The following is a 24,968-nucleotide window of genomic DNA, read 5'->3' as shown; positions in this document are numbered from 1 at the left end:
AGAAGTTGACCTGGACTGTGGGTTCACGAAAATGGCCAAACTAAGGGCTGCCATGAAGCTCCAAGGCAAACAAATCTGCCAATAAGCGCAAGACCCACCAAGGTAGAGGAGGAACTTTGTCACAGAGGGTTTACATATGCATGATCTTCACATTCTACAATCCATTTACTGCCAGAATAGTATGCCACCCCACACCAAATCTCACTGAACTCCCTGTAAATTGCTCTTTATAATGCAGCTGGAGTTTTATTAGAAGCAGGAGTCCTAGTTTTCGGTGATTTAAAAAGAAAAACAACCCAAATTCTCTAATTTTAAAAAAAAAATTGCCTTTTTTCTGCTATTAAAATGAAATGCTGAACTTTAGTTTCCTTAGCCACAATATATACAGGTATTAGTTGAACCCAATGTTTTATTGATATATTTACAATTTTTAAGCAAGTTTGAAACCACCAATGCCATCAGTCATAATAAAATTAAATTAATGGAATGAGCTAGTCACCGTGCATTGTTTCTTTACTGTTGTCAATGGACCTGCTGTTTCAGCGTCTTGTTTTCATTTTTTTTTCCATTCAGTTTTAGTGCTTTCCATGTGTTCTACAATTGTCTGTTCTCGAATGTAATCTACAACCTTGCTGCATACAGTACAGAACAGCACATTGCCACCAATGTGAAATTTGTCCAAGCCAAACTCATTGACACTGTTTTTAGGGGTGATTTTTGAAGTTTTCAACAACTTTTTATAACTTTAACTATGTCTGGAGGCTGAAGTGAAATTTGAGATGTGCATCCAATGCACTGAACCAGAGTCTTTTGCCTATCAGTACTTGTAGAGGGGTGGCACTTGCACCTTGTGGCTGTGGCCCCTTCTCTGGCTACATGAAGTGGCGCTGCCCCGACACCCTCTGTTCCCTCTTACTGCTTGTGGCTGGAGTCGGAGCTCTGTGTGTGGTTGTAGTCTCAAACTTTGCATTTAATCTTTAGCCTACTTTTATTATATGTATCAGAGTAACAGCCACGTTAGTCTGTATTCACAAAAAGAAAAAGAGTACTTGTGGCACCTTAGAGACTAACCAGTTTATTTGAGCATAAGCTTTTGTGAGCTGCAGCTCACTTCATCGGATGCATACTGATGAAGTGAGCTGTAGCTCACGAAAGCTTATGCTCAAATAAATTGGTTAGTCTAAGGTGCCACAAGTACTCCTTTTCTTTTTATTATATGTAGTTAGTGTTAGTTGCTATGTAGTGTTCCCAGTGATGCCCTCATCTGGGTTTAAACATTGCCGTTCATGTGGAGGAATGATCTCAAACAGCGACCCCACATGTGGATGCTTGCTTTTTCTTGGTAAGGCACACCTTAAGAGCGTAGATCATTTAAGGAGAGGACTCAGGTTGCATGGGAGCTTTGCCTCAAGCAGCACCTGCTTGAACAGGCCATGTGACATGATCTGGTACTGAGGCCCTCCTTGGGCCTGAGAGCACCCTTGGGCTTGGAGAGCGCTGCTGTCTCTTGTTCTGGGGCAGGTGCCTCTCTGAAGAGGCTCAGGAGCCTTTCTCCGTCATCTGTGCCAAAGAAGAGGTCTCATAAGACAAATTATAATGGCTCCAGGTTGTGGGGCAACTCCTTTGCTTCCCCCAGAAAGAGCTCAGACTGATGGAGGGCTGGCTTTGGTGCGCATGATGGCGCAGGTACCTTTGGCCCTTCCCTAGTACTGAGTAGGGAGGTCATAACCCTAATACCATTGTTCCAGTTCTGGTCTCCGGATGTTCGTTGAGTCCGGTACCGACAAGGGCGAGGCCTTACAAACTGTATCCACTGCATCAAAGTACCAGACTGTGGTAGAATTGCCCTGCCTTTCGGCTCCATCCTCATAGCTGGTCCAAGATTTTACAAGTCAAGTACCTTAGATAGCCCCTCCAAAGGAGTTTGCCACCAGTCATTGGGCCCCTCAGCATTGTACCCAAGATGTTTCTCCCCTGGTAGCTGGGATGGGTATGCTACCAGAATCAGTACCGGGGACCTCGGTACTGGGACCATCCGTGGCCCCGCTACAATTGATGCCACAGCTGCTTCCATGGCAAGTGTCACCACTGTCAACATTGATGCACTTGGGTGCACAAGGATTGATGCTGCCTGCGGTACCAGCATGGTTGGTACTGATGGTACTGCCTTCATCGGGGGCACTGATTCCAGACTCATTTTGGGCAATGGATGAATTGATTTGTCTTTTGGCTCCCTTGGGAGTTGCTCCACCCATGTCTTTGAGATCACAGGACTCTTCTGCTTCCAAGTTGGGGTCATCCGCCTCCTGCTCTGCTTAGCCTGCCAGTGGACCAGTATGGCTGCTGCGGTTGACACATGCCCTGGATGGAGGTCCCTGGCCTGGCACCTACTAGCCACCAATGTCCTATCCGTATCAGTGCCTACCTTGGAGACCGTGGGATGCTTCTTGTTAGTGGAGATCTCGCTCCTGGTCCCATTCAAAGGCAAGATTGACAATGGTGGCTGCAGATCAGCTGCAAGCTCAGACATCGGTGGTTTTCCTCCCTGAAGAGCTGCTGGAGTCCTTCTGTCCGGGTATGTCATTCCAGGAGCAAGAGCTGGTTTGGCTCAGCCAAGAGCCTTGTCCTCATCTCCAGATGATGCAGTGCTGCCTGGTTTGTCCTCCCCTTCTATTCTGGAAGACTTTATGGCATACCAGGACCTTTTACGCTGTGGAGCTGCATCCTTCTGCATCCAGGCAGTGTTTCTCCAGGAGAACATACACACACTGGTGGACATTCTACAGCCATCTGTCCCTGAGAGAGTGGCCCTCTGGAGTAATAATGTGCTCTTCGAGACAGTGAGAGCCCTGTGGAGTACATTGGTCTCAGTACCACTGGTAGCTAAGCGCATGGAGAAGCGCTACTTTGCTCCTGTGCAGGAATTTTAAGGGTTCTGTTCCCATCTGTCCCTGAATTCTCTGGTTGTAATGGCAATGAATGACAGCGCCTGACAGGGTAAGTTCAAGCCCATCCTCAAGGATAGAAAGTCCAAGTAGTTGGACCTTTGGCCAGAAAGGTCTGTACCTTATCGTCCCAACCGATCAACAAGCTTTGCTGTCCACATTTGATTTTCTCAACTGGTCAGCAGTGTCCAAGTGTGTAGACCAGTTGCTCAAGGGCTTGCGTGAGGAATTTAGGGTGTTTGTCACAGAAGGCTGGTTTGTTGCCAAGATATCACTGCAGTCCCCCCTTGATGTTGCAGGTGCTTCAGCCAGGGTGATGGCCGCTGTGGTTACTCTGAGGAGAACTTCCTGGCTGCAAAACTCTGGGATCACTTTGGATGTCCAGCAAGACATTGAGGACTTGCCTTTTGATATCCAGACCTAGTTCTTGGACAAGACTGGCACTTTTTGCACTCCTTTAAGGATTCCAGGGCTACCTGGAGGTCCTTTGGGGCGTATATACAGCCCACGCAGAGATGCTACTATGGGGTTCAGCAACAGGAAGCAGGGCGACTACCCCAGAAAGAGGGATAGGTCTCACAAAAGGAATCACTCAGGTTCAGGGTTCAGTCAGTCCATGCCTTCACTTGGCACTTGCTAAGCAGCAATTTTGAGTGCTTGGTCCAGAGCACTGTTCTAATTATTGCTTTACCCTCTTTGTCCCCATGTTCCTTTGGGGACAGACTGTCCCATTTTTACAATGTGTGGGACTTGATTACCTCTGACAGCTATGTTCTAGACACTGTCAGATGGGGCTATGCCATCCAGTTCCTCTACACATGCCATCCATATCCCACTGCTCCTCTTCAAGGACCCGTCTCACGAAACACTGCTCATTAAGCAAGTCAGCCCTCTGCTGACGTTGGGAGAGGTGTAGGAAGTTCTGCTAGAACATTGGGGCCACGGCTTCTACTCTTGGTACTTCCTGATACCAAAACCCAAGAGTGGGATAAGATCTATCCTTGACTTTCGCGGCCTCAACATATTCATCAAATACATGAGGTTCAGCATAGTCACTCTATTGGCTTTCTTCCCCGTGTTGTCTCAGAATGACTGGTTAGTTGCTTTGGATCTCAGGATGCTTACTTTCATATGACGATTCTAACGAATCACAGGAAATTTTCTTCGATTTGTGGTAGGAGAACATTTAGCCTCTTTTCTGCCCCCTGACTTTTCACCAAATGCATTGCTGTGGTCATGGCGTATCTCAGGAGGAAAGGAATCCATATCTTCCTGTACCTTGACAATTGCTTACTGAAGGGTGGCTCTGGAGAGGAGGTTCTTGCCAATGTCACTATCATGTTGTCTGTGCTCCACCAACTGGGGTTAATTTTAAATGCCAGAAAGTCATCGTTGGCTCCCACTCAGAAAATTGAGTTCATTGGGGCCCTGTTAGATTCCACGAGGTCGAGAGCGTTCTTCCAACTAATTGTTTCTAGGCATTTCAACAGCTCTGCCTCAGTCTGCAACTCAGCCTCCATGACAGTCAGGATGTCTGTGAGCCTGTTGGGACATAAGTGGTCTAGTTAGCCAGGTTATACCTTCACCATCTTCATATGTGGCCTCAGGATGGTCTACTGTCCTGCCTTACATTCTGTGGATAGATTGGTTTGTGTTCCTCCACTAGTCCTAGACTCCTTGAGCTTTTGGGCATCCCCATGCAATGTGTACTGAGGAGTCCCCTTCACTCAGCCTTCTCCAACCAAGTTTAGTTATTAATGCCTCCCTTTTGGTGGAGGGGGGAGGAGGGATGCATCTGGACTCAGTGTATGCAGATCCTGGGGTTGGAACAGGAAACCTCGCTCTATATCAACATTTGAGCCATCCACAATGCATGTTGTGCCTTCCGGTACCATATCAGGGACTCAGTGGTTCACATATTCCCCGATAATACCACTGCGATGTGAACAAACAAGGAGGAGCACTTTTCAGGTTACTCTGCTCTGAGGCCATCAACCTGTGGCAATTCTGCATCAAAGACGACATCCCTACGGTAGCAGTCCACTTGCTGGAGATGCAGAATTGTCTTGTGAACCATTTCAGCAGGTTTTTCTCCATGAGTGGTCCCTGACAGCCAATGTCCTCAAGGTCATTTTTGCAATCTGGGACATCCCCACGATTGACCTCTTTGTGATGAGGAAAAACAGAAAGTGGTGCCAATTCTGTTTTTTGGGGGGGCTCAGCCCGGGCTCCCTCTCGGATACTTTCCACTGCAGCACGTAGTTGACTCTGTTGTACACCTTTCACCCTATTCTGATCATTCCTCAGGGCATCCTCAAGCTCAAGGTGGATCGGGGCAAGCTCATCTTAATTGTTGTGGTGTGGCTGAAACAGTGCTGGTTCACATACCTCCTTGTTCAAGGCTCCCATACCGCTTCCTCTCTGTCCCGACCTGCTCACTCAGAACCATGGCCACACTCTCCATCCTGTGATTAGCTCCATGCACCTCATGGCGTGGCTGCTGCATGGCTGAATGAAGAGGTAGAACAGTGTGTGGCATCTGTCCAACATGTCCTACTCAACAGTAGGAAGTCCTCCACTAGGACAGCCTACTTAGTGAAGTGGAAGAGGTTCTCGGTGTGGTTCTTGGCCTGTGGGACCCAACCAACAGGGACTTCCATCTAGAACATGTTGGAGTACCTACTACATCTTTAGAAATCAGGGCTGACTCTCAGTTCACTGAGTGCATTTTGCAGCAATATCTGTGTTTCGTCCCCTTATTAGGGGAAATCAGTTATTTCCAATACTACCGTGATAAGATTTCTGAAAGGGCTTCTCCACTTACATCATCAGGTCCGAGAGCCAGTCCCATTGTAGGACCTAAACGCAGTTCTGCTGGCTCTAGTTGACCCTCCATTGGAGCCCTTTGCATCCTGTCTGCTGCCCCTCCTGTCTCAGAAAACTGCATTCTTGATAACCATTACATCTGCAAGGAGGGTGGGTCAGTTGCAGGCCCTGATGGTGGGCCCTTCTTACGTGCATTTCTCCAGGGGGCAAATAATGCTTTGGCCACACCCAAAGTTTTTTCCAAGATGATCTGAGTTTCATCTGAATCAGGCGGTATATTTATCTGTGTTTTTTCCCTAAGACGCATTTCTTCCCAAAGGAACAGCTCTTCCATATGTTGGATGTCAAGCAGTGTCTAACCTTTCATCTGAACAGGACTGAACTGTTTCATACTTTGCCTCACTGTTTGTTTAATATGTGGACCTCACAAAAAGGCCACAGGTCTCTGCACAGACCATCTCTAGATGGATAACCTCTTGTTCCAAGACTGTGTATGAGAGCTTCAGCTATGCCTTCTCAGCAGATACAAACTCATTTGATGAGAACACAAGCAACGCCGATAGCGTTCCTCAGTGATGTTTCCATGTTGCTTTTGAGTGAGCTGAGGCCTTGTCTACACTACAGGAAAGTCGATCTAAGCTACGCAATTTGAGTTACGTGAGTAGCATAACTCAAGTCGATGTAGCTTAGATCTACTTACCGCGGAGTCCACACTACGCGATGTTGACTGGAGACACTCTCCTGTTGACTCCCCTTACTCTTCTTGATCCGGTGGAGTACAGGAGTCCAATGGGAGAGCGATCTGTGGTCGATTTAACGGGTCTTCTAAATCTACCACTGATGCCTCGATCACTGCACATCAATCCCCCGGTAAGTGTAGACAAGCCTAAAGTGGCGAATATGTCTACATCAACTCCAAGAAGGAGGAACGGTTACTTACTGTAACTGTGGTGCTTTGAGATGTGATACAGATGTGTATTCCATGACCCACTCTCCATCATAGTCTGCACTTGAGCTTTTGGTGCAAAGGAACTGAGAGGGGGTTGGGGCAGTGTCACCTCATATAGCCACAGCCATGACGTGGGAGTGCTGCCCCTCTACAGGTACTGTCCGGCTCCAGTGTGCTAGGTGTGGCACACCTAAGTTGAATACATGTCTGCATCACATCTCAAAAAAACACAGTTACAGTAAATAACCATTACTACTTCTTGCCTTTTAATGTTCCATGAATCAAGTGAGTCTGTAAAAGAACTGTCTATGCCACTAAGAATGGCACTTAGCTAAAGGGTATGATGCCTGCAGTGCTGTCTCAAAGAAGTGACCAAAAGTACTGCAAGACTGCTTCACAAAATGCTGCCTCAAGAGGTAGTATGAGAATCTGAAAGGCAAAAAGTAAATACTTAAGTAGAATGGATTTAGCCTGTAGAATTAATTCCCATAAGATATTGAAGACCAAAGCTTGGTGGAATTCATAAAGGGAATAGACATATGGATATTTCAGTCCTAACATATGGGTATAAAAGCTGGAAATCCCCTAGAGCTACAGACAGACATTTAAATGCCTTCCAAAGCAAAATGCCTCAAAAACACTACTTTCATAAATGGAATGAGTCTATTACAAATGCCAAGATTTGTCGGAGTTCAGCAACCCTTTATGCCAACGTTATCTAGAAAAGAAGATGGAAATATATGGGGCATGTGTAAAGAATAAATCCAGAATAGCTGCCATGATGGGTGTGCTATTGAGAAGCTGGAGGAACATGCAAAAGGGGTGGATTGAAAGAATCCCTCCACTGAGTGCTACTCAGAGGCAAAACCTATGGGATTTAACAATACAGAGGATATGTGAAGAGTGGCCCAGGATAGACCGCTTAAGTGACAGGTAATTGCGTGGGAAGTATTCAGAGATTCAGATATGGAGAAGAGTACGTTACATAGGATATATTTTTGAATGAACTTTTGTGTCCTGTAGCATAAACCAATAATTAAGCTGATGGGGTTTAAGAAGAAATGTCCTGTGTGGGCAGGTCACTTCATAATTGTGCATTGTAAGGTCTCTTGTAAGTTGGTACTGGTTATTGCTGCGGACAGGCTACTGGGACCAGCTGCAACAGTGGTCTGATTTGGTATTGCAGTTATTTTGGTATTGCAAATCCATAGGAATCATACGGTGATTAGAGTTAGAAGAAGCCTCAGGAGGTCATCTAGTCCAACTCGCTGCTCAAAGCAGGACCAACCCCAAATAAATCATCCCAGCCAGGGCTTTGTCAAGCCGGGCCTTAAAAACCTTTAAAGATGGAGATTCCACCACCTCCCCTGGTAACCCATTCCAGTGCTTCACCACCCTTCTAGTGAAATAGTTTTTCCTAATATCCAACTAGACCTCCCCCCATTGCTTCTTGTTCTGTCCTATGTTTCTAACAAAGGAGAGTTTTTGGTATTGGATGATGTTTAAATTGATATTTTTAAAAGCAATGTTCAGACTGACATTTCTTAATTTAACTCATTTTACCAGTGTTTTACCAGATCATGACACTAAGTACCAAAAGTACAATATGTACTAACATATTGAATAACTGGATAAGTTAAAGAATGTGTTTTTTATTTTGGTTTTCCTTGGTCTTTTTGCTTTGTAAGCATGCTTTCTGTTAATCTGCTCCTGTAATCAAATGAATCCTCATGTAGTTTCGGGTGTATTAATGCATAATTAACTATCAAAAGATTTTTGAGCATACAAAGGAAGAGAGCTATGGCATAGAGTATCTTGGGGAAAAAATGCATGTTGCTGTTGTATTCCATTTCACCTTGCTGAGGTCATAGCTGGAAATAAGTCCAGTTATGGTTGTCATTTATAGTAAACTTTTCTAAGGTCATTATTAAGACTAATTTTTAACTTATTTACCATTAAATCATCAAATGGGAAAAATCCTTGAACCCCTTTATTTTGAATCTTGCTTTTATTAGATACAGTTATTGTTTCATTTTAAGTATTATGATACGATAGGAGAACAATATAACTCTTCCTTTCAGATTTATTACACTGGCAAATATCAGAGCCTGGGAATCAAACAAGGTGGTCCTTCAGCAGGAAAATGGGTTGAACTGCCAATCACGAAATCTCCAAAGATTATCCAGTTCTCCGTTGGACATGATGGTTCGCATGCCTTACTTGTTGCAGAGGATGGAAGTATATTCTTTACAGGCTCTGCTAGTAAAGGAGAAGATGGTGAATCAAGTAGGTTTTACAATTGTATTATCAATGGCTTAATACAGAATTAGTACTCGTAAATTATACCAGTAAAATCAGCATTAACCAGTCCTTAAGGTGTGAAAGGAAAAATGGGTAGACTACGAGAGCAATGCGCGAGCATACCATCAACATGCTTGTGCACATTATCTGCAAGTAAACACAAGTTTGTGTTTGAACCCAGCAACTAACATGAAAAGGGCTAGCATGCATGTTCGCAAGCATGTTAGTCTTTAAGGTGCCACCGGACTCTTTATTGTTCACAAGTAAGAATATTAGTGTTTCCTCATGAACAAATGTAGGAAAACAAGGAAATGCAGAATTAAGAGAGACTTTCTACACAACCTTAACACTGGCCTCTTTGATCCCAGCCCTTAAGAGACCCTCAGAATATGTTTACATTTGGAGCTTTGGGTGTGATTCACAGCTCACATAGACATGCTTGTGCTAGCTCTCATTGACCTAGTACACTAAAACCAGTAGTGTAGCTAGAGTAGCATGGGCAACAGTGACTGGAGGCATGGGTTAGCTGTGCTGAATGCATACCCACTGTGTTCATATGGGTTTATGGCTGCGCTGCCTCTTAACACTTCCTGTGCTACCTCGGTGATACTATTTTTTGCGTGCTATCTCAATGAGAGCTAATATGAGTATGTCTAATTGAACTGGGAATCAGACCCCCAGCTCCAAGTGTAGATATACTCTCAGAGAGATCCCAGAACCTTAACCCTCCATTAGCTTTTGCAAACCATCAGCAGGTCATCCTGGGATCATTGGTGCTGGACAGAGTGCAGTGAAGGTCCATTGGACTATAAATTGGAGTGTTGATTTGGAGTTGTATTGGAACAGAGAAGAGGACAGGTTTCATTAGGGAAGGGATTCGGATTCTGTTAGATTCTTGCTTTTGATTGCTATTCCCATTTGATTAGTTAAGGTTGTTTGACCATTATGGGTGGGAAGAGTTATCTTAACTCTGCATTTCTTGGTTTTACAACATTTATATTTTTTTATAATGCTATTGTTGTAAAGGTTGTAGTAGGACGCCTTACCTCTGTTACAGCAGAGTAACAGTTCTGCTATAGTTAAGGTTAAGACCTGCTTTTCTGTTTTAAAGCTTGGCTGTTCTAAGTGCTCTAGAATTTGCATAATTAATCATGTTGTCTTGAAATTTGCTGTGCCTCATGGGGTCTTGGGGTACTGGCAGTGTTCCAAAGTTGGGACCATTTGACTAAGTGATTCACAAGATACAGCCCTTTGGGGGGAAAAACAGTTTTTCTTAAAATTGATGCTTTCTGAAGGGCAGAAATCTGAAGTAAAAGAGCAGAAATACTGCTCCAATTAAACTCTATGAAAGGGGGATTTTTATTTTGGGGAAATATAATCAGAGTACACTAGAATATTCAGAAGGCATTGAAACTATTTTTTGAAAATAAAATGAACTCCACAAGCAAATGCTTGCCTGGAGGGGAGGATGATTATGGATGGAAAAGTAGGTAGGACTAGGGGGAGAGAGGCATTTGTATCAGATGATGTGGAGGAGATCGGTACTACTAGGTGGAGGGGGACACTTGGATGGGGATTATGAGGGTAAGGTGACGGATGGACTGGGAGATAATGGGGTAGGGGTGCCTGTCAGCCCCATGTTCACCTCCTGTGTGTGTGCCATGATCTGGAGGTCCCCAACCCATCTACAGAGGTGTGATCTGCCTATCTGTTTCCGCTCCTCCCCGCCATGTGAGCCAGGTTCTGAAAGGGAGTTGTCTATCTGGGGTGGTCTGAGCCCTTCTCCTTCCCCACTGCTCCCCCCGGTGGTCTGATCCCTGCCCGATGTGAGTGCCAGCATCTGGGGAGTCCTGCCCATCTAGGGGTCTCTCCCCGCCACCCTCCCCGACGCCTCATGTGGGGGGAGCTTGCCTTTCTCGGAGTGTCTACCTCTCTCCCTAGCCCTTCCCCCATATGTGAGCCAAGATATGGGTAAGCTCTGTCCTTCTGGGTGAGGAGTTTAAACAAGCATGCTTGAAATATTTACCAAGAATGACAGGTTTCAGAGTAGCAGCCGTGTTAGTCTGTATTCGCAAAAAGAAAAGGAGTACTTGTGGCACCTTAGAGACTAACCAATTTATTTGAGCATAAGCTTTCGTGAGCTACAGCGCTTCATTAGTGAGCATGCATCCGATGATATATTAAAACTGTCAAGATTTTGGGGCATAGACAATGGATGAGATTTCTCTCATTGTCCTTCTTAGCAACTATATATTGCAAATGTTTCAAAACACAGCCATTTTCACCATTCCGCTATAACAGAATGTACAGGAGTAGGGAGGAGCACTGAGGAATCACACAGTAATCATGTGGCCTAGTGGAAGAGTGCTGAACTGAGACTGTTCCCATCTCTGCCACTGGTCTGCTTCATGACCTTGGGCAAGTCACTTCACCTCTCTGTGCCTTAGTTTCCTATATGTAAAATTGGGGTAATGTTGTAAAGTTCTTTGGGATCTAATAATGAAAAGCACTGTATAAAAGCGAGGTCTCTTGTTTATTACCTCGCCACAGTAGCATATCCGCTTCAAACCTAGATGAGAACTACAGCTGTCTAAATGGACCACCAGCTCCTATAATAAACATTTCTCTGAATTTCCGGGTTTTCAGAAGTTTGAGTTTTGCTGAACTTGATGTTTTGGAGGTGCAAACTGTCACGGGGCAACCTTACCTCTGCATTAATAAAGTTTGTTACCATTTAATTTCCTGAGTTTCTGATGCTAGAGTTTTAAGATTTAAATTCTTATGCTCTGGAAAGGTATGAGGAGCAGAGGGAGGTGCTAAGTGACGACAACCTAAATCCCCTGTTAAAGAAGTTGTTAGGCCGTGAATTTTTTGAGAAAGTTGAGGTACTGAGTAGGGCACGATTTGGGGCAATTATGGGATGAATGGGTGCTCTGGGGAGGTTTCCTGAGCATTTCTCAGCCACTGAACTACTAACTGGAGGTAACACTAGGAAGCAGTGGGAGCCCCAAACTGCAGGGCTGTACCAATTAGATCAGCTATTGGTGCTGAATACTAGATGAACTCAGTGGCAGTCCATTAATATAATTTTAGTGGATACTGCCCAGGGTTTAGGTGGGGTCCATAGAATTGATTCACATAAAACTCATCAGAGAAGTCAAGCAAATAGAGAATTTGAATTCATGGTGCTTTGGGGTACAGGCCTCTCTCTGAACCACGGAGGTGTGTCTGTGGACAGGTCATTCACTCAGCCTCTCAATAACTGAGGTTTTCCTTGAGGAACTGGTGTTGAATCTGACTGGAGTGACACCTGAGCAGTTTCCCAAGGCTCAGCTCTTCCTGGTCTCTGCCCAATGTACCTGTGGTATCCCTCGAGTTTCCTTATTCTCAGCTCGTCTCAGTTCTGTGGGATCTGCTCTAAGCACGTCCATTTTTAGCTCCCCATCCTAGTTTCAGTGGTGAGTGTCTGTGGCTGGCACTGAACATGCCAACTCTCAACTACCCACCCCAGTTTCCGTACTTGTCTGATTCCTCATTACTTGAAAACTTAAAACCAAGTAATTTGGAGAAGGAACTTGGTGACCATATGGCCTCAAATTTGCACCACAAAGTGTGACTCTGAGGTGGCTTAGCTATTTTCAAATCAATATGTCTATTTGTATTCTTTCTAAAGCATTTTGAAAACAAAGTTGTGCTCGCCTTAACTGTGAAGTCACTACTGCACTTCCATAATAAAGTGGTAGTAAAATTAGATTTCTAAACAGAGGTTGCTAGGCTATTGATTAATAAAGGAACAGTGTAAACCATTTTAATTTTCAGATCCAGATGATTGAGTACAGAAGAATACCTTTTGGCCTTCTGCCACCCATCTGACTGTCTAAGGTCCATTCAAAGAGCAGCTGCTAAGATCATCTGTTCCAACTATGCAAACTTAAGTTGTCTACACTGCGCACTTTACAACGGCGCAGCTGTGCCATTGTAAGGTAAGCAGAGTAGCCGCTCTTTGTCACCAGGAGAGAGGTCTCCCAGTAACCAAATAAAACCACCCCCACTGAGGGGAGGTAACTTTGACGGGAGAGCGGGTCCCGCTGACAAAGCGCTGTCCACACCAGTGCTTTCCATGGTTAAAACTTTTTTCATTCAGGGGTGTGGTTTTTTACACCCCTGAGCGACAAAAGTTTTAACCATGGAAGTGCAGTGTAGACATGGCCTTAGTCTAGTTCTAGTCTGAATGGTGACTCTCTAAAAATGGCATTGTCTAGTTGTGTTTGTGTTTTTGACTTCATATCTGATATGCTTAGTTCACAAATAAGGGTACCTCTATACTGCAGTGAAAAAAACCTGTGGCACCGCGTCTAAGAGCCCGGGTCAATTGATTCAGGGTTTAGGCTGCATGGCTAAAAAATTGTAGTGTAGATGTTTGGGCATGGGTTGGAGCCAGGCTCTGAGACCTGGTCCCCTTGCAGGGTTTCAGAGTGTGGGGTCCAGTGGATTTGGTGGGATTAAGAGTCCCAAACATTTTCCCTTGTGGTTCAGGTGGCAACAGAAAGGGGCCCCAAAACTCTGGTGGCAAAGTTAGGAGACAGTTGAGAGGTTTAAAACTAAACTGCAGTTGCAGCCTTGATTATGCTGAATGTGTCTAGAGGAAGCTTTTAAAATTAATAGATATATATTTAAGATGTAAAATATGACAGACTGTTTAAAATTTACTTGTAATTTCTAGGTTTTCTGAACAATTACATGAAATCTTAACAGTAATATCATTGTCGATTGGCTTTCATTGGGGCTTTATCATGTTATAATTTTAGCTAAAATATATATATAGTTGTGCTAATTCTATTAGGGAAGCTAATATTGTGGCTTCTATTGAAGCTTAATGAGACTTAAATGGGAACATGATCACGTCTTGATCTGAGAGATTACTGGAAGATTTAAAAATTTTTAAACCAAGATTTTAAAATAATAAAACTCCGGTCTGCAGACTTACTGTGATACAAATGACTTCAGCTTTTGCTTATGCATCTTTTCAGTTTCAGACAAAAAACTTTTGTGAGCAAGTATTGCTTTTTAGGATCACTTATTGTTATATCGAGTATAAACAAACCAACTAAAGAAGCCTTGGAGAGTCGTCATAAAAATGTCAGCCTAGGCACAAATTTTGCTTGTTTACCATTCCACTAATGATAAAAAAGTTAATGGTATTTTACAAAAACAACCAAAAAATTACTTTCAGTGGGAGAATCAGCAAACAGACTTTTGTAGGGATAATCTGAGGAAACCTTATTGTATTATGAAGCAAATGTTCATAGTTTAGCTGGTGAAAATCTTATTTTCTTCTTGCCCTCACTTCTTGGTGAAGCATATTATTTGTAAAATACCTTTCTTCTTTTAAAGCTAAAAGCAGACGGCAGTCAAAACCCTATAAGCCTAAAAAGATCATTAAAATGGAAGGAAAGATTGTAGTATATACAGCATGCAATAATGGGAGCAGTTCTGTCATTTCAAAAGATGGAGAACTCTATATGTTTGGAAAAGATGCCATTTACTCTGACAGCACAAGTAAGTTGATATTTGAGAAACATTATTTAAAGCTACATAATGCCAGTTAAGTACAGATGTAAGAGAGACATGTCTTTAAAATTTTGTTTGGTTGCATTTATTCAGCATTGACACATGCCAGTTTAAATGAAATGTTAGAGAAATTTTTGTTCCAATTGGATTATGGCTCTGTATGAAATCACTTTATAAAAAAACTTGTATATTTATTGTATTGACTGGGCAGATTAGTTATGACTGTTCTTCCCTCCTTCCTTTTTCTTCACTACCTGTGGCCTTGTCTGCACTACAGATGCTACAGCAGCACAGCTACAGTGCAGACACTTGTTACAGTGACGGAAGGGTTTTTTTTTTCCATAGCTGTAGTTAGACCACCCCCTTGAGAGGTGGCAGGTAGGTCGACAGAAGAATTCTTCCAGTGACCTAGTGGATATCTATACTGGGGCTTTGTCAATTTAACTACATTTCTCGGGTGTGAATTTTTTATACTACTGCGTGACATAACTAGGTCAACCTAAGCTTTAGGTGTAGACCAGGCATTTGTTTTACTAACTCCAATATTCTACCATTCTCACCTTACCTTTACTCCTGATTAAAAAATTAAATGTTTTTTAGCACTACTTGTGATATAGTGAATCTCTGATCCAGAGAGAGAGAATGCTGTTCATCATCCAAATGTTTTATATCTCACAGGTTTAGTAACAGATTTGAAAGGCCATTTTGTGACTCAGGTAGCTATGGGCAAAGCTCATTCATGTGTGTTAATGAAGAATGGAGAGGTTTGGACATTTGGTGTGAATAATAAAGGACAGTGTGGACGAGACACAGGCTCCATGAGCCAGGGAGGAAAAGGTGAGCTGCTTGTTTTTAGAAAATAACAAGAATAAAAATGTAGTTAAACTCTTATTTAGATTGTGTTTGAAACAGTATATTCTTCAAGTGATGGTCCCTGTTGTATTCTGCGGAGGGTTATGTGCATGAGCCTGGTGCTAGAACTTTTGAAAGTAGTACTGTTTGGCGGTCCACGCATACGCCCTGAGCTGCCTTGTGGTTTCGCCTGAGGCGATGAAAGGTGCATGGTTCAAGTTGGAGCTTTTACTCTATGTCCTTGTGTTGCACTTTCCAAAACTTTTCTAAATATCCTTAATACTGTTCGTAGTTTAGATTTATTATTTTTCTGTATTCCCTTTTTTATTTTTGTTTGAATTTATCCTTTTATACCAGATTTAGGACTTGGGATGCCACTTTCGGAATGTTTGTCACCAAACGCTCCCCATGCCTGGGTACTGGATTATTCTGAAGCCTCTGGGGTTCAAAATCTGTGTTTCCTGCCCTCACTCATTTTCCATCAGCTTGGGGGAAACCCACATCATGTCAAGGTGCAGTATCTGCCTCTCTTTTCCTGCCTGTTCTCAAGAGAATTGGACTCTCCACCTCAGGGAACACATTATGGAGACTGCCATGGAACTGTCATCGGATCTCGGCCGGGGAATCGCACCGTACATTGTCCTGAACAGGTGAAGAGTGCTTCCCTGCCATTGGGATCCGCTGGTATCAGTGCTAAGGACCCTGCGCTGAGCCTACGTATGAACCAAGGAAGCATGTGCATAAGCATAGCAGTAAGTCTTCCTCCAAGTCTAAAGATTCGGCACTGTCCATAAGTTCTGTCCATGAAGGAGCCATATGTTCCAAGTCTCACAAGACTGAACAACAACCACACCAGTTGCTGGATCCGCTTTTGCTGATGATAGATCCTGCGACTCCACCACTTGTGGCCCCGCTGGCATCCTGGGAAACATCAGTCTCCAGACAGGTGCAGTTCCTGATACTGGCTTCTTCAGCGGAACAGGTACCATTCCCCCCAGGAGACATGGAAGCACTCCAGATCCCCATCTGATATTCATACTGGAGGGACTACGATTTCAACGGGCCCAGATCTGATCACCAAGTTGAAGGGACCCTTCCCCCGCTATGTTCCTGCCACCTCTGTTTCCTCTGGCACTGGCATTTGGCAGGATTTATGATTTGGACATTACAGATGTCTGACATGGTCTACCGCTCCTGTTCTGGAAGCACAACTACTGGAAGATTCCAGTGGTGCTGTGGCAGTTCCCCACCTTGCCTGACCCACAGAATTGGTATCCGGGACTCCCGCATCTCGTCACCACAACTCTCATCACGTAGGCGTTCCAACATGACACCAGATGACGCACCAGTTAACCCCTCTCCAATGGTACCAATGGATCCGGAGAGGTATCCCTTATCCTCTTCAGATGCACCCACTTCTTCACTCCCCTCCTTTCCATCGGACACCGGACTGTCATAAGTTCCAAGAATTACTGCGGAGAATAGCCAATGCCCTGATGATCCCATTATAGGAAGTACGTGACAGTCAACACCAGCTGCTTGACAATTTACACACTTTGGTACCAGCGAGGGTAGCCCTGCTAATCAATGAGGCCATCCTCCAACCCCAGTCACATGTGCACCTTCACCAAAAGGGTCTGAAAAAAGATATGTCCCCACCAAACGGTCAGAGTTCCTGTTCTCTTATCCTCCCCTGAATTCATTGGTCATCCAGGTGGCTTTACAACAGCCCTGCTCCAGCCCATCCAATAGAGAGGGTAAGAGACTAGATTTCGTGGGAAGAAAGGTCTTCTCCTTGGCAGGACTCCAATTTAATATTTCAAATTACTTAGCCCTGATGGCAGAGTATGATTTTATTAACTATGGGCAATTGGCTGAGTTCGCAGATAAGCTGCCTTTGCAAGATTGGATCTTTCCAGGCAATTCTGCAGGAGGGCAGGTTACTCACCAGGCCATGCTACAGGCTGCAGTGGACTCCTCAGACACAACTTCCTGTGTCTTGGCAGTGGGGATTGACATGAGGAGGGAATCATGGTTACATTCCTTTGGCTTCCCCAGGGAGGTGCAGAACACTATACACTGAGCCTCACCTCAGTCCCTGGAAAAATCATGGAGCAGGTCCTCAAGGAATCAATCCTGAAGCACTTATACGAGAGGAAAGTGATCAGGAACAGTCAGCATGGATTCACCAAGGGAAGGTCATGCCTGACTAATCTAATCGCCTTCAATTATGAGATTACTGGTTCTGTGGATGAAGGGAAAGCAGTGGATGTACTGTTTCTTGACTTTAGCAAAGCTTGTGACACGGTCTCCCACAGTATTCTTGTCAGCAAGTTAAAGAAGTACGGGCTGGATGAATGCACTATAAGGTGGGTAGAAAGTTGGCTAGATAGTCGGGCTCAATGGGTAGTGATCAATGGCTCCATGTCTAGATGGCAGCCGGTATCAAGTGGAGTGTCCCAAAGGTCAGTCCTCGGGCTGGTTTTGTTCAATATCTTCGTTAATGATCTGGAGGATGGTGTGGATTGCACTCTCAGCAAATTTGCGGATGATACTAAACTAGGAGGATAGATAGGGTGGGAAGTAGGGATAGGATACAGAGGGACCTAAACAAATTGGAGGATTGGGCCAAAAGAAATCTGATGAGGTTCAACAAGGATAAGTGCAGGGTCCTGCACTTAGGACGGAAGAATCCAATGCACCGCTACAGACTAGGGACCGAATGACTTGGCAGCAGTTCTTCAGAAAAGGACCTAGAGGTGACAATGGGCGAGAAGCTGGATATGAGTTAACAGTGTGCCCTTGTTGCCAAGAAGGTCAATGGCATTTTGGGATGTATAAGTAGGGGCATAGCCAGCAGATCGAGGGATGTGATCGTTCCCCTCTATTCGACATTGGTGAGGCTTCATCTGGAGTACTGTGTCCAGTTTTGGGCCTCACACTACAACAAGGATGTGGAAAAATTGGAGAGAGTACAGCAAAGGGCAACAAAAATAATTAGGGGTCTGGAACACATGACTTATGAGGAGAGGCTGAGGGAACTGGGATTGTTTAGTCTGCAGAAGAGAAGAATGAGGGAGGATTTGATAGTTGTTTTCAATTACCTGAGAGGTGGGTTCCAAAGAGGATGGTTCTAGACTATTCTCAGTGGTAGAAGATGACAGGACAAGGAGTAATGGTTTCAAGTTGCAGTGGGGGAGGTTTAGTTTGGATATTAGGAAAAACTTTTTCACTAAGAGGGTGGTGAAACACTGGAATGCGTTACCTAGGGAGGTGGTGGAATCTCCTTCCTTAAAAGTTTTTAAGGTCAAGCTTGACAAAAAGCCCTGGCTGGGATGATTTAATTGGGGATTGGTCCTGCTTTGAGCAGGGGGTTGGACTAGATGACCTCCTGAGGTCCCTTCCAACCCTGATATTCTATGACTATAGACCTCCCATTTGACAGATTGCACTTCTTCAGTCAGAAGACGGATGAATTCCTCCACTCCCTAAAGGACTGTAGAGGCACTCTAAGATCTCTGGATATTTACATACCAGGACTAAGAGGAAATTCTACCTCCTGCCCCAATCACATCGTTACAGGGTCTCACAACTATACCATTAACATACCTATGAGCCTTCTCAAAAGCCCTGTAAGGTTCACAGACCACATCTGCCTATGTCGACTGCCAGTCGTCTACTCAGTTCATCCAATTGTCGCGTATCGGTATTTCTGAGTATCTTTAGAGAGACGTCAGTCACTTCATACACCAATGTCCATCCTGTCTACCACCTTCACGGGCTGTCTCAAACTCTTTCTGCCGGCATGGAAAACAATAGCAATGGACAAATAGGCCCTAGATATTGTCTAGGGTGGCTACGTCCTAGAGTTTACAGTGATGCCCTCATCTCACCCTCCTCTGCGGTCCACGTGCATGGAACACCCATGCAATGATCTCTTCTAGCTAGAGACTTACTCCCCATTGCAAAGGGGAGCTGTGGAACTAATCCCAGACCCTTTTCACGGAACAGGGTTCTACTCAAGCTACTTTCAAGTCTCCAGAAAGAATGGAGGATGGGGACTGATATTGGATCTTCAGCACCTCAACCGTTCCATTTCCAAATGAAGAGTCCGTGTGGTCACACTTGCATAAGGGAACTAATTTCTTTGGTGATCTCCAACCCTTGGATTACGGCCAAAATCTGCTTTTCTCTTTTGGGACAAATGGCCGCCTGCATGTATGTCATGCTGTTTGCATGCTTACACCTGCGCCGCCTTCAACTGTGGTTGCAGAGGGTCTACTCCCCCATGCACCAGCTGATGAACGCTCTGCTCCACATGCCACCAGAAGTTCTCTGCTGACTACAGTGGTGGATGAGTCTGCTCGGGAATTACCTCCCTCCTGTCCTTTTGCACTGTTAAAATCATAACAGATGCATCCCACCTGGACGACTACATGACACAAAGTATCTGGACAACACGGGAGGCTAGGATGCACATAAACATATTGGAACTCTGGGCAATACTTAGTGTGCCAGGGTTCCTGCCAGCCATCCAGGAAGTGGTACGTTCTTCTCATGTCAGACAACATCACCATGGTCTTCTACGTAAATAAGCAAGGGGAAACGAGATCCAAATCCTGTGTACAGAAGCCTTACGCCTATGGGAACACTACATTCTTCTGATAGTAGCCTACCTACTGGGCACCTAGAAGATGATTGTCGATGCAGAAACTTTGCAACTGACCATGAATGGGAATTGCACGACTCTGTAATCATGGACATCTTTGACTAGAACCCCAGCGAGGGATCTTTTTGCATCCCATAACACCACCCAGTATTGTTCAAGAGGAGGAATTGGAGCCCAATGCACCCAGTATTGTTCAAGAGGAGGAATTGGAGCCCAATCACAGGGGGATGCCCTAATCGGACGACTGGTTGGACTGCACAAACTATGTCTCCTCCCTCTTACCCTTCCTACCATGAGTAATCCACAAGATCAGACCAGAGAAAGTAACAGCCATCCTGATAGCCCCCTTCTGACTTTGCCAATTCTCCTTTGCATGTAGAAGCAACCTCCACTCATGAGAATCTCCAAGTGGGTTTCTGGGTGCATTACATGCTGTTATCAGTTATCGGGATGATCCCCACCTGAAGGGATTTGGGCCCATTCTATGACAGCGTAAGCAGAAACTACAGCCGCACTCCACAACGTACCCATCGCAGACACATGCATGTTGGTCACATGGAGTTAGGTACACACCCTCTCCATACACTGTGCTGTAGTGTATGATTCCGCAACAGATGCATCATTTGGAGCAACAGTCCTCCATTCCACAGTCTCCTTGTAGCATCCTTCCACATACCCTCAGTAGAATACAATCGTCACTTCTTCGTCACTCGAAGAAGAAAACAAAGTTATTAACCTGTAACTGGAGGCTCTTTGAGATGCGTGGTCCATATCTGTATTCCAAACACTCCCTCCTTCCTCTGTGCTGCAGATCCAACAAATCTGCAGAAGAAAAGGAACTGGAGGTGCTGGCGGCCACTGCACCCTTTATCACCTCGGGCGAAACCATGAGGCAGTACAGGGCACGTGCGCAGACTGCTGAACAGTCCTACTTTCAAGAGCTCCAGCTCTGGGCACGTGAATGCACATAACCCTCAGTGGAATTCAGATATAGACCACACATCTTGAAGAACCTCCAATTACAGATAACTTTTTGTTGTTCCTATTGTAGAGTTTACATTTGGAGCATATTATAGTATGACAAGCCAAGAAAGCATAGCACTTTAATGTTGTCTGTCTCTGTCTCTCTGTTAGTATTGCTACATAGTTGACTTTTAGACATTATTAATATTTTTCTGTTAAACAAATTCATTAGATGTTTTCATTTTGCCTTTTGGTAACTGTGTATTGCCATAATATAAAATATCTCAGATGCTTTTCTTTTAACAGTGGTCCCAAGGCATTTATTGGTTCTTAGATACCTTCCTTCCACTTACATTTACAAAGAGGGTATTTACATTTTACAGTACATTTTACAAATATAGCTGAAAGGATTAGTTAACCCAGAGGATTTTTTTAAAAGTTATCTACTACAAATTTTAAGAATGAAAAAATTCATAGAATGTCCTGTTTCATAATAGACCTCATTTCTCTCCTCATGTTTTTAGTTCTTTCCCCATGTATCATCCCTGTATTACAACCACATTTCACTTTTTACCTTCCTTTTAGACTGTTTTTATCATCTCCTGTTCCTGCCACACTATTTAATTCTTTTTTCTTCTCTTCCAACACCATTTGATCCTCAAGCTTCTTATTCGTAAACTACTTCCTCTTCTATGCTTTTTCTTTAGCCTTGAAAAAGATAAAATATTTTTCTTTCACTTCCCTTTCCTCTCTTCAGAACTCTTGCATTTTTGAACATTTTCAATATAAACACTTCTGAACATACCATTTTGATATATTTCACTTTGTGCCACTTCCAATTATCAGTGCCTTTGATATGGCATTTCTACCTGTAATTAACATATTTAGTGATCGCTACTGCATTTCAGATTATCATGGCAACTCTTATAATTAATTTAAAAACTGTCACTGTGCCAAAAGAGACACAGGGTTTCAGTGGCATTATCATATGATCCAGCGGTTGGGGAAGCAAGGAGAGGCTGCTGAATTGGAATTAATTTGCAAACTGGATACAATTAATTTAGGCTTGAATAAAGACTGGGAGTGGATGTGTCATTACACAAAGGAAAACTATTGCCCTTTGTTTATTTCCCCTCCTGCTGTTCTTGTAAAGTGCTGGAAATGGCCCACCTTGATTATCACTACAAAAGGTCGTTCACCCACCCACCCCCACTCTCTCTCCTGCTGGTAATAGCTCACCTTTCCTGATCACTCTTGTTACAGTTTTCAGAGTAGCAGCCCTGTTAGTCTGCATTTGCAAAAAGAAAAGGAGTAGTTTTGTTAGTCTCTAAGGTATCACATTTATCTGAGCATAAGCTTTTGTGAGCTACAGCTCACTTCATCTGTAACACCCGACGTATGGTAACACCCATTGTTTCATGTTCTCTGTGTATATAAAATCTCCCCACTATATTTTCCACTGTATGCATCCGATGAAATGAGCTGTAGCTCACGAAAGCTTATGCTCTAATAAATTTGATAGTCTCTAAGGTATCACAAGTACTCCTTTTCTTTTTACGGATACAGACTAACACGGCTGCTACTCTGAAACCTGAGTAGTTCCTGTATTTGAAGAGGTTATTTTAAGGAAATATGTCCCAGGACACTATGATTTGTTTGGGGCTGGGGTGGGGAAATCTATTTTCCAATGAGCTCTGTTTGTTAGTGTGTCAGTTAAGTTTGTCAAAGATTTAATTTATACTGGGCATGCTGCAGCCCTCATCCTGGGGTTGAGCAGGATGTTCCCTGCGATTGTTCCTCCCAGGTACTGTGGCTCCAGATCTGGGAACTGAGAGCAGGGAGAGACGGTCTCTTCTGTGCTTTCAGTGCTCCTGCTGCTGGCTCTCAAGCAGCATAGCTGAAGAGGAGGAAGTGATATGACTGAAATGCAAAGGGGTGAGGTACTGGGCCAGAGTGGAGGAGTAGATTGGAACAAGGAACCTTAGGGTGAGAAACAGAGACTGTGACATGGGGAAGGGTGAAGACAAATCAGATGAGTAACCGCTTGAGACTAGAGCTGGTTGGGCAAGGAGCCAGGTGAGGGAGAGTGGTATTGGGAGCTGGGGTGGAAGACCGAATTGGACAAGGACAACCCTGGGACTGGCTGGGAGACCGCTAGGGATGATGAGTCCGATAGGATGAAGTCTGGGGCTAACTAGATGGAGAGACTGGGATGAGAAGGTGGGGAATCCTCTCACTGAATGAGGCAGGAGATTTGTTGAAAGAATAGAAAACGATCATGTTTCGAAAGAGTTTGTCATAATCTACGTGCACAAAATGGCCAAATTAAGGTTGCATTGGCATCTTTAATTCTGACGTTTCTCAACTTGACTGTGACGTTGAAACCTTGACATTCTTCTAACATTTTTGATGTGAGATATATATATATAAAATATATGTTTTACAGTATATTACAAATATATCAAAATACAAATGAGTACAAAAAGAAAACAAGAATGAACAAATTAGAAATAAAAACACAATGATAGACTAGATTTGTGCTTGTTTTCCATGTTTTGGCTGTGCTGTTAGGGAAGCGTTAAAACAGTTCTGGGTCAAATTTTCTAAGGAATTTTGCATGTACGTGACTTTTATACTCATCTTACCAAAGTTATATATGCAAAATTGAGCCTTTGAAAGTCTGTCCCTAATTTTGTAACTCTGTTAATTGAATGTATCAAAAGATCCAATTTTCATCTGACTTGCCCTTGTTTTAACATTTTCCTTATAGCACTGTGTATCTTATAATAACTGATGTGAATTGTTGAAGTGTTTCAATATCTTTTTCAATAGGTTTTGTAGTTGAGAATATGGCAACAGCAATGGATGAAGACTTAGAAGAAGAACTGGATGAAAAAGATGAGAAGTCCATGATGTGTCCTCCAGGCATGCATAAATGGAAGCTGGAGCAGTGCATGGTATGCACTGTGTGTGGGGACTGTACAGGCTATGGAGCCAGCTGTGTTAGTAGTGGGCGTCCTGACAGGGTACCTGGAGGGTAAGTAAATACATTCATGCAAATATCTTTCATACGGTATGCTGAATAAGTAAAATGTGTACAGAATGTAATCAAAATAGATGTTTACTTTACTTCGCTTCAGACTTCAGTCTTAAATAGCACTGTATCTAAAGAAAATATTGCTTATCTATTTTTAAAACCAAGAATATATTTAACTTTTGTGATTTTTTTAATAAACATTTTAGTAATGGTAACAGGTGACTTAAAATATTTCTTATGTTTATTCAAAATAATTCTCACAAAAGCAGAAAGGAGGAAAGTGTGTTGGGTATAAACAAATTTGGTATGCCTAATGACATTGAATGCTGCTATTTAAGGTATGGGATTTCTGGCTTTGGATATAACTTTTTTTCTTAATAAAATGGAAGATGAATAGTAGTTCTAAAACCATAGACGTGGGGCTGGAAAGAACCTTGCATGGTTATCAAGTCCAGCCCTTTGCACAGAAGGCAGGACCAAATAAACCTAGATCATCCCTGACAAATGTTGGTCCAATCTGTTCTATTACATCTGTAGTTCAAATACATTTTTATGTAATATTGCTTGTCTTGGTAGATTACGGATAAAACTTATTTGTGTTATGTAGAATCTGTGGCTGTGGCTCTGGTGAGTCTGGCTGTGCTACATGTGGTTGTTGCAAGGCCTGTGCTAGAGAGCTGGATGGTCAAGAGGCAAGGCAAAGAGGAATTCTTGATGCTGTGAAAGAGATGATACCTTTAGATCTCCTACTAGGTAAGTGAGACGAAACTGATAAACAGACATTTGCCAATGGTATAACTTTTAGTCACACGATGCAACCAGCTTCCCTTTAGAATTAAATTTGGGCTTTGTAAT

At 43.6% G+C, this 24,968-nt stretch overlaps 1 protein-coding gene across 14 annotated transcripts in view; it reads left to right on the top strand.

Moving 5' to 3' along the window:
- MYCBP2 (MYC binding protein 2) overlaps nt 1-24,968 on the top strand; it is a 414,953-nt gene that overhangs the window by 83,761 nt on the left and 306,224 nt on the right. For all 14 annotated transcript variants that reach the window (XM_073347199.1, XM_073347148.1, XM_073347171.1 and 11 more), the window contains exons 12-16: nt 8,802-9,006; nt 14,416-14,580; nt 15,271-15,429; nt 23,909-24,113; nt 24,721-24,866. In XM_073347199.1, the coding sequence (XP_073203300.1) occupies nt 8,802-9,006; nt 14,416-14,580; nt 15,271-15,429; nt 23,909-24,113; nt 24,721-24,866 (880 nt within the window). The remainder of the gene's footprint in view (nt 1-8,801; nt 9,007-14,415; nt 14,581-15,270; nt 15,430-23,908; nt 24,114-24,720; nt 24,867-24,968) is intronic.

Source organism: Lepidochelys kempii, chromosome 1 (assembly GCF_965140265.1).
Source record: "Lepidochelys kempii isolate rLepKem1 chromosome 1, rLepKem1.hap2, whole genome shotgun sequence".
Taxonomy (NCBI): Eukaryota; Metazoa; Chordata; order Testudines; family Cheloniidae; genus Lepidochelys; species Lepidochelys kempii.
Note: the sequence above shows the minus strand (reverse complement) of the source record. Positions and strands in the feature narration are given on the sequence as shown.